This window comes from Octopus bimaculoides, chromosome 11 (genome assembly GCF_001194135.2).
Source record: "Octopus bimaculoides isolate UCB-OBI-ISO-001 chromosome 11, ASM119413v2, whole genome shotgun sequence".
NCBI lineage: Eukaryota > Metazoa > Mollusca > Cephalopoda > Octopoda > Octopodidae > Octopus > Octopus bimaculoides.
In genome coordinates, this window is record NC_068991.1 from 53,951,264 (window position 1) to 53,962,128 (window position 10,865).

The following is a 10,865-nucleotide window of genomic DNA, read 5'->3' on the forward strand; positions in this document are numbered from 1 at the left end:
GTCAGTAGTCATCGCCTCGGTGAGGCCCAATGTACGAAGGTCTTGCCTTACCACCTCAGCCCAGGTCTTCCTGGGCCTACCTCTTCCACGGGTTCCCTCAACTGTTAGGGTGTGGCACTTTTTCACGCAGCTATCCTCATCCATTCTCACCACATGTCCATACCAGCGCAATCGTCTCTCTTGCACGCCACAACTGATGCTTCTAATGTTCAGCTTTTCTCTCAAGATACTTACACTCTGACGGGTATTCACATTGACATTACACATCCAACGGAGCATATATGTATATATATATATATTCACACATAGACACATACATATAGACATATGCATTGATACACACATATATATATATTTCAGATTCAATACAGTAGTTCAATCCTATGTGTCTTCAAAGCTTCGACGTGGTGAAAGTACTGAGCTGCTTCACACTGGTGGAACAGCAATGAAATCATTAGGGAAAGGATTCGGAGATTATGGTAAGTATTGCATTCAATATTATTATTTCAATATAAATTCTGCCCAGGTCGACTTTGCCTTTCATCCTTTCGAGGTCGATAAATTAAGTACCAGTTGCGTACTGGAGTCAATCTAATCGACTGGTCTCCTCCCCAAAAATTTCAGGCCTTGTGCCTAGAGTAGAAACGAATATAATCATGAATACATGTGGCTTGGTGGATAAGGAATTTGGTTCATAATCATAAGGTTGTGAGTTCAATTCCTGATGACACATTGTGTTCTTGAGCAAGACATTTCATTTCACATTCCTCAATCCACTCACCTAGCAAAACTGTGTAGTATCTGCATTTCAAAGGCCAGGCTTCTCATGTTTTGTATTATATTGAATCTCCCTGAGAACTACATTAAGGGTTCGTGAGTTTGTGGAGTGTTCAGCCACTTGCACATTAATTTCATGAGTAAGCTGTTATGGTCCCCTACCTTTGTATTTGAAGAGTCCTCACATTCTTGTTTGTTTGCAGTTTGCTCATTACACAATGATTTCTCCTCATTAGATATGATGTTCAAGCAAATATTTTCATTTTCATTACACTCCTCACTTTCAGTCTCTTGTGTTGGCTCAACAACCAGTTGCTTAACAATGTTTGACTTTTTTTGTCCCTCTCAATGACCATTTTTTCTTCTTCTTAGCCCTACAGTAAAATTTCAAATGATTTAGGAGTGCCAGTGGTTTTCTCCCACCATTTTTTGTCTTGAGCCAGTTCAACAGAAGGATGAATATCATCTGGCCTTAAGAAACTCTAGCCAGATGGTCCAACTTGATTTGGTGATGCAGCAGTTAGTGTCAGTGAGGCAAGTCCTGTGGAAATTGTTTGTCGCACTTCTGTTGCAATGGAATTCTCATCAATATTTAGGAAACATTTGAAATATTTCTGTCCTCTTGAAAACTATTAATGCCAATATGTTTGAAGGGTACTGGAAGATGTTCTCATAAAACAGTACAAGAATCTTCATTAAGTTCTTTGTTTCTGCTATAAAAGAAATGTTTCTGTTGAATCCACATTCCAAGTAACCCAACTTCTGTGTATTTCATTAAGAATATGGTAACAGACAGATTACATGTTCATTCATATACAATTTTTAAAAGAAGCTTGTTTCAAAACTGAATGTCTGAAGAAGCTCACTGAATGTTTATTAATTTTCAGAAATGTTCAATAATGATGAAGAGGATGTTTACTCCAGAGATTCTGCCCCAGCACAACCACCAGTAACTACAAAGCCACCAGAACAATTACCTGTCGATGAATATCTTGTCAAATATTATATACCGTAAATAAATATTATTATTATTATCATTATTATCATTATTATCATATACACATTAGAAAACAAATGAGAAAATGGAATGGCATAGAGAGAATGAGTCGGGGGATAAAAGAGAGGGGAAAATAAGGAAAAGAAAACAGAAATAACAAATTTTTGTAACTATGGAAACCTCAAATCATCTCTGAGATTTCAAAATGCTGTGTTGTTATTATTTAATAAATAAAGCTTCTTCCACTGGTGGGTGGTGGGTGGTGGGTATTTGATTTTAGAAGTGAAAAGATGGCGCCATAAGTAGACTGAAGACTTAACAAATACGAATGTAAAATGAATGATTAAATTATGACATAACACTGAAGTTAAAGCTTATTTGATTTTACCCATGAACAAATACAACAGTATGCAGTATATGACATTTAACCCTTTAACATTCATATTACTCTGTCAAATGTAATGCATATTAATTCATATTGTTTTGAATTAACTGTGCATTATCTGGTAGCTTTTGAGAGTTTGATGATGTAATTGTTTGTTTCTTACATTTATGACATTGTCGGGTAGGTGTGAGAGGCCAAATCTGGATGGTTTGAACATAAAACATGTAGAATATTTGGGTCTGATATGACTGGTTTAACTGCTTGTAATTTTCTTGAGCTGACACAGTGATAGGAGTTGTAAGAAACAAACTTGTGTCCTTGGCTTGAATATATCTGAGCCTTTAGACATGGGTTTACCTTTTACATTTTACTTGTTTCAGTCATTTAGCTGTGGCCATGCTGGGGCACCACCTTGAAAGATTTTACTTGAATGAAACCTGATACTTATTCTATCAGTGTCTTTTGCTGAACCACTAAGCTATGGGAATGTAAAAACACCAACACTGGTTGTCAAGCAGTTGTGGGGAACAAACACACACACACACACACACACACACGCACACACACACACACACACACACACACACACACACACACATACGCATGCACACACATGACAGGCTTCTTTCAGTTTCTGTTTACCAAATCCACTCACAATGTTTTGGTTGGCACCAGGTTATAGTTAAAGACACTTTAAAGTGCCATACTGGGACCAAACCCCAAATCATGTGATTGGGAAGCACACTTCTTACCACACAGCCACACCTGCACCAATATAGGTTTATTCAGAAAAAGAATGTCTAAATTTTGACAAATAATAATTTTTTCCAATTTTGGTGTAAAGCCAGCAATCTTTTTGGGGTAGGGCAGGGCAGGGGGTCAAATTGGTTACTTCGACCCCCTCTATTTTATTGCTCCAAAAAGATGAAAATCAAAATCAACCTTAGTTGATTTTACTAAGGTTGATTGAGCAACCTTAGTACTAAGTTACAGGGACATAGACTCACCAGCATTGGTTGTCAAGCAATGGTGTGGTGGGGACAAACATCTACATATATATATATATATATATATATCAATTTAAATAAGAGCTAAAAGATGATCCATTGCTAAAAGATGATCATCTTTTAGCTCTTATTTAAATTGATATACATACAAAAACTCACATGTGAGAATTTTGCTACGTTTGTTAACAGATACAATATTTTTACCAAATTTTAGTATAGATCTATAAATACAAATATATATATATATATATATATATATATATATATATATACGACAGGCTTCTTTCAGTTTCCATCTACCAAATTCACTCACAAGGCTTTGGTCAGCCTAAGGCTATAGCAGAAGCCACTTGCCCAAGATGTCACACAATAGGACCATGTGGTTAGTAAGCAAGCTACTTACCACACAGGCACTCCTGCACCTATTAAAGTTGTGCCCCAGGATACTGTAGCATTGTTATATCTTTACTTTTGTATATGCTATTACTGTGAAGGTGCATGGCTCAGTGATTAAGGGGTATCAGCTTGCAATCACGAGGTAGTGAGTTTGATTCCTGGACAAGATTGTGTGTTGTGTTCTTGAAAAAGACACTTCTTTTTTCACATTGCTTCAGTTCACTCAGCTGTAGAAATGAGTTGTGACATCATTGGTGTCAAGCCATATTGGCCTTTGCCTTTCCCTTGGATAACATTAGTGACGTGGGGAGGGGAGGTTGGTATGCATGGGCAACTGCTGGTCATCCATAAACAACCTTGCTCAGACTTGTGCCTTGGAGGGGAACTTTCCAGGTGCAATCCCAAAGTCATTCATGACCGAAGGGGGCCTTTACCCTTTACTCTATGCTATTAATAAAAATCATTCAGCTTGAGATCATATTTTTCTAAATATGTGCTTGATTAAACTTCTTCTATTAATGCTGCATATGTAATTAATTCATTTTTAATTAATTCAGATATGGATTCTATGGCTTTATCTTCCGACTACTCATGATGAATAGATTTTCTATAAGAACCCGATTTATCTCTGCTGTACGATTGGTCATTATATATGTAAGTTTAACACTTTACATTATAAATATACTCTGATATATTTTTAAAAAATCAGATTGTTTATATAAAAAAATATAATGAAAATCTTAATTTTTTTTCAGTTTTGCCACACACATGCACACATATATACATTTGTAATGTAGTTTTTGATTTAATGGCAATGTAAAAATATAATAACTAATTAATATAATAAACAATGGATAAGGCAGTGAGTTGGTAGAATGATTAGCATGCTGAGCAAGATGCTTAGCAGCATTTCATCTCTGCATTCTGTGTTCAAATTTCACCAGTGTTCACTTTGCCTTTCATCCTTTCAGGATCGATAAAGTAAGTACCAGTTTAGCATTGGGATCGCTTTAATTAACTTGGCCCCTCCCACCTCAATAAAACTGCTGGCCTTGTGCCAAAATTTGAAACCAACATAATTAACAACAGCAAGCTAGCAGACTCATTAGCACACCATGCAAAACACTCTGTGTTTAAATACCACTGAGGTCAACTTTGCCTTTCATCCTTTCAGGATTGATAGAATAAGGACCAGTAGAGTATTAAGGTTGATGTAATCAACTTATCCATACCCCGAAATTGCTGGCCTTGTGCTAAAATTTGAAACCGATATAATTAACAGCTTATATCAACCAGGCCTTGCAGTAGATTATATTTTTCAATCTCCAAAATTTCCATCTCAATAATGTCCTTAATTTTGACTGAAATGAAATTAAGAATTTTTTAAAGTAAAACAATATTACATATAAAAGCATTGAGAGAGAAAACAAAAGCAGATTCATTCACAGGACTGAAAACTCAAACCTCATTTCTTTATAATGTCTAATACCATTTACTGTCATTAATTCTATGTCTGATACAATTCATATATGTCTAATACCATCTATAAATGGTATATATAATGTCTAATACCATTGTTTATAATGCCTAATACCATTTACTGTCATTAATTCTATTTGAAAATAGATCTTGAATTTTCTTTATCTAATTATAAATGAAAGTCAACCAAGAAGTTATTTTCTTTACCTTTATATCAAAGAAGACCAACATTAGTCAGCATTTTTAGAACAAATTCTGTAGAAATTGTACACTTGGCTCTTTTCAAATAATCTAATTTAAATGTATTTTCTTCATTGGTAGCGCCGAAAAATGAATGTCATTCTTGCAGCCCAACGAAGGCAAGACTTCAAGTCTGCTGCTCAGCAACCTAGTGTAACATCATATTCGAAAACTCCTCGCAGTTGGTTAGTATCTACAATACGTCTTTGTATAAATGAAAGAATAACAAGATCGATTCTGTCAGTATCTTAACCCTGTTCAAACTGACCAGATCCAAGCTCTCACACCTACACTACAATGTTATTCTACATTAAGTACTTACACCATCAAGATCTTGAAGATATGAGATAATGCATGCTTAATTCAAATCAATGTGAATCAATAAGCATTATGTTTGATAGAATAATCTGAAAACTAAAGGGTTAAATATTGTACAAAAAATTTAAGATTCTTTTGCACATTGAGCAATTTAAGTACAGTTGGAATAATTTTTGTATGAATTTCAATAAAATATTTATGACCATAAAAAAAAAAATCTTAACAATATGTATCTCTTTAGGTTTAATTAATTAATATTTTGTCAATTATTCATAGGGTTACAACATATGATACAGAACAAGTGGAACAATGGAAAACTATGCCATCTATCAGTAAGTTTCTCTCATTTCTTACCAATTCCTTCAGCTTGCTTCTATAAACAAACTTTAGCCAGATTTTCAGTATCAACTTTCTATATCAATGTAAGTTTGCAACCTACCTGTATGTAACCACTCGACTACATATTTATTCTTGACAGTGGCACACACACACACACATATACACATACACACACACACATACACACACACGCGTGCGCACGCACTTATATACATAAACACACTCATACATGCATATGTACATAAACATGAACTCATTCAAAACATGACTTTCACTATATGATTTTTGTCAATGCAAGGCTACCACCAGTTACCTTGGAAACTACAAAAACTGTAAGAGTTTTCAGAGGGTCTATTTGAAGAAAAAAAAAGGAAAATCAGCAAAGAGGACCGTCAATATAATTTTTACATCTGCTATTCCTTGCAGGCATGGGTTGGACAAAATATTTTTTAGTTAGTTTTATGGCCAAAAACCCTTCCTAATACCAATCCCCTTTTTAGTTGTCTCTAACAACATACAGTGAATGGAAAGCAGACAAAATGCCTTGTGATATTTTGTTACAGCTCCTTACATTCTAAGTTCAACTCCTGTCAAGATCAATTTTGTCCTTCATCCTTAAAGGGTCAGTCAAGTACTGTGGTTCAATTTCAGTTGAACCATTCCTTCCAACCAAATTTCTGACCTTGTGCCAATGTAAGGAATTACTGCTTCTTTTTTTTATTTTTTTACTTGAGCTTCAGGATTCATAAGGCTGTCTACCTGATTTCCATGGTGTATAAATGACTATGATCACAGTCTGTTGCTGCAGAGTTGATGGTTAACAAATTCACGGGGAAGAACAAGCCATTACTTCAACTCCAGTACTTCTCTGGTATTTTATTTTATCAATCCTGAAGAGATGAAAGTCAGAAGATGACCTTGGTAGGATTTGAACTCAGAACATAGAGAGCTGGAAGAAATGCTGCTAAGCATTTTGTCTGACATGCTAATGATTCTGTTAGCTCTCTGCCTTAATTATTGTCATATAATAATAATAATAATAATAATAATAATAATAATAATAATAATAATTTCAAAATACAAAGACCTGGAAATAGAGGTAACTCAAATGTGGAATCTAAAAACAGAAACAATTCCTATCATAGTAGGTGTCTTAGGTATAATAAAAAAGTATTCAGACAAATACATATAAAAAAGACCAGGACTTGCAAATATATATATAACATACAAAAAATTGCACTACTGGGCACTGCACACATCCTATGCAAAACACTTTCAATACAGTAACCATAAGAGCATCACAGCAAACCACAGCACATACCCAAGGCACACAGAGATGCACTCGGTAGTGAAGCGAAAGCACGTTATAAAAATAAAACTACTGGGATATGCCAATACACACAGATAGAGAAATTAAGGCAAATAGACCAGATATAGTTGTCAAAGATCATGAAGTAAAAAAATGCTTTCTAATTGATGTATCAATACCAGCAGATGACAACGTTTCTCTAAAAGAAATGGAAAAACTTTCAAAATACAAAGACCTGGAAATAGAGATAACTCGAATGTGGAATCTAAAAACAGAAACAATTCCTATCATAGTATAATAAAAAAATATTCAGACAAATACATAACAAAAATAGCAGGACTTACAAATATATATAACATACAGAAAATTGCACTACTGGGTACTGCACACATTCTACGCAAAACACTTTCAATACAGTAAACATAAGAGCACCACAGCAAACCACAGCACATACCCAAGGCGCACAGAGCTGCGCTCGGTAGTGAAGTGAAAGCACGTTATAAAAATAAAACTACTGAACAATAATAATAATAATAATAGGTAATCTTTTTGATCTTGTAGATACTGATGGAATTTTGGCAATAGTAAAATGGGTCATAGCTTACCCAATCCAGTTTGCATTATACTACACCATCCCAGATTGCAGGAAACCAAGGTAAGTACAACCATTCAAGAATTAGTCATCTTTCTTGCTTTCATGTCTTTAAAAACAAAATTTGGCAAAACTGACACTAAGATTTCATCCATTATTTTTTTTCTCTCTTTTTTCTTTTAAAACTTGTGTGTGTGTGTGTGTGCGTGTGCGTGTGCGTGTGTGTGTGTGTGTGTGCGTGTGTGTGTGTGGGTGAACATATATATATATTTAACTATGAATTCAAAGCACTGGTAGTGTTGTAAGCATATTTGACTGCACATGCTCAATGTATGTCATGCATGTTTATCAGTTCGCTGCCGTACAGCACTCTGGGTACAACTCTTTCATACCACTGTGTGTTAAAACATCTGAAAGTCATAGGCAAGTGAGACAGCCCACTGCCAGTCCCATTCAGGAGTGATGGATGCTGATATTTCACCATTCAACCTTCCAGGGTCGATATATTAAGTACCAGTTGTGTATTGGGGTCGTTCTAATCAACTAGCCCCTTCCCCAAAAATTTCAGGCCTTCTGCCTAGAGTAGAAAAGAATATTTATGAGAACAACCTTAATTTATAAATACATGCTATGTGTGAAATGCTGTAAAACATTCCTCAATGCAAAAAGGAATGTTGCATTTCTGGCAAATGTATTGAGTCCTCCTTTCTTTGTTCCTCAAAGTACATCTAGTACATCTTCGGTAACTCTTTTGTTTTATTGGCATATGATCACCTACACTCGAAATCAACTTTGAAGTCTTAGAAGGTTGTCCAAAAGATCTCATTCTCTTTTGTGGGAAATTCAACCTATCTGCCTCGGTCAAACATTCAGCTTCATTTATTAAGAAATTTATAAATGGTGAATTTCAGGGTGAATAACATAGCTGTTATAAGCAGCTGTCAACAGAAGCCTGAAAAACACTTTAGTCCACCATTTCCTACTTTTTTGATCCAGTTCATACAGCATTACCATTTGATCAGAGCAGTCTACTCCACCCATATATTTGTTATAAAAGATAATCGCTTCTGGATAAGTGAACTCTTTCTTTTTTCCATCCTACTTCTTGTGCTGTAACCCTGATTTGTCCCATCTCAAGCTATTTTAAATGAAGAAAATTCACTTTAGTATTAAAATACTTTTCTTGGGATACATATGTTCCATAAGGAGCAAATAGGTTAAGCAACTGTCCTCATTTATATGCATCATGTGACCGAATCAGCAGTCTTCTCTTTTGCTATACACACACACACACACACACACACACACACACACACACACACACACACACACACACACACACACACACACACACACACACACACACACACACACACAACAAAAAAGAACAAAAGTCCAAAGGACACTCACTGTTAATATCATTAGGTTGAGACTCAAGAAGATAAAAAATGTTATAGAATTGTACAAAAAAGAACGCTGCAATCTATTGAGATTTTGATAAACAAAATTTTATTCTTTTCATACACAAAAAATGAATGTTATTACTACAAATCACAAAACATCAAGAGAGATTTTGTTCTTGGTGTAGTTGTAGCAGCAGATAAAGTGTTGTTAGTTGCTTGCCAGCTACTGACTTCTAATATTGTTCATCTTCCTACTGTTCATTACCTTTGTGCTGTCAGCTGCTGTCTACCATCTCTGTTGGTCAACTCCTACAGTGTCTGTCAATGTTCTCTCTGCTGCATCCCAAAGCTTTCTGCCTAGTAGTCACAGTGTAATGAATTTATACTGTTTGATAGGTTCAGAAGGAAGCATATCAAAAGAAAAAAAATCATCACTGGAGCCTATTCAATGTGATGTTGTGATTGATCAGATTTTTGTTTAGCATCTTCGCAATATTCTTACAAATTGTTACATTGGGCGATTGCTGAATATTTCCACTACAGAATAAAAGCATAATGTGTCAGACATATCCTTTCTCGGTGAGTAGAGGAAAGTCTAGGAGAGACTGGGAAGAGAAGAAAGAGAGGAAAACAGCTAAGAGAAAAGAGCTAGGGAAAAAGCACATAGAATTGGTTTACATGTTTAACCTGTGACTAACTAGAAGTGTGAGAGCTAATTGTGATTTTAATAATCACAGCGTGAGCCTTTTTGAAACTAGGTTATAATTCCAGTATAATTCCTTTACAGTTCTTTTTCATGCAGCCATTTTCTGTTTCTTGGGTCACAATGGGTATCTATCTATCTATCTATCTATGGTGATGTAGTTAAAAAGCTCACTTTGCAACCAGATGATTTCTGGTTCAATCTCATTACATGGCAGTTTGGGCAGGTGTCTTCTGCTATAGTCCCAGACCAACCAATACCTTGTTAGTGAATTTGTTTTAAGGAAACTGTGTGGAATCCCATCATGTATGTGTGTGTGTGTGTGTGTGAATGCAAGTGTGTGTGTGTGTATATAGATAGATAAATGTTTGTCTTTGTAGTTGCTCCCCACCCCACTGCTTGTTTACATCCCTGTAACTTAGCAGTTTGGTAAAAGATACCAATAGAATATATATACCAGATTTACAGTAATGTACAGGGGTTGATTTATTTGGCTAAACCCTACAAAGTGGTGCTCCAGTATGATCGCAGTCCAATGACTCAAACCAATAAAATACATTAAGATTTATGGATTCCAACTTAGATGATATATATATATATATATATATATATACACACAACCTTATATATACATATACATATACACACTCTCATATATGTACATATACACACACTCATGCACACACTTGTGCACACACACATGAACACACTTGCATGCACACACTCTTGTGCACATTCATACTCGCTCACACACTCTCACTTACTCACGCACATGGTCTCTCACACACATATAGTCATACAGTCACATACATATACACAGTCTCACACACACACAGTCACACACATACATACTTACGCACACACACTTACTCATACACACACACACACACACACACACACACACACATATATATATATAT

At 35.4% G+C, this 10,865-nt stretch overlaps 1 protein-coding gene across 1 annotated transcript in view; it reads left to right on the top strand.

Annotated features, from left to right (window-relative positions):
* The window catches only part of LOC106869862 (sodium/potassium/calcium exchanger 4), a 186,659-nt gene that overhangs the window by 157,046 nt on the left and 18,748 nt on the right, over positions 1 to 10,865 (top strand). The window contains exons 10-15 of the mRNA XM_014915782.2: positions 361 to 479; positions 1,665 to 1,788; positions 4,120 to 4,216; positions 5,363 to 5,466; positions 5,876 to 5,931; positions 7,809 to 7,902. Coding sequence (XP_014771268.1) covers positions 361 to 479; positions 1,665 to 1,788; positions 4,120 to 4,216; positions 5,363 to 5,466; positions 5,876 to 5,931; positions 7,809 to 7,902 — 594 coding nt within the window. The remainder of the gene's footprint in view (positions 1 to 360; positions 480 to 1,664; positions 1,789 to 4,119; positions 4,217 to 5,362; positions 5,467 to 5,875; positions 5,932 to 7,808; positions 7,903 to 10,865) is intronic.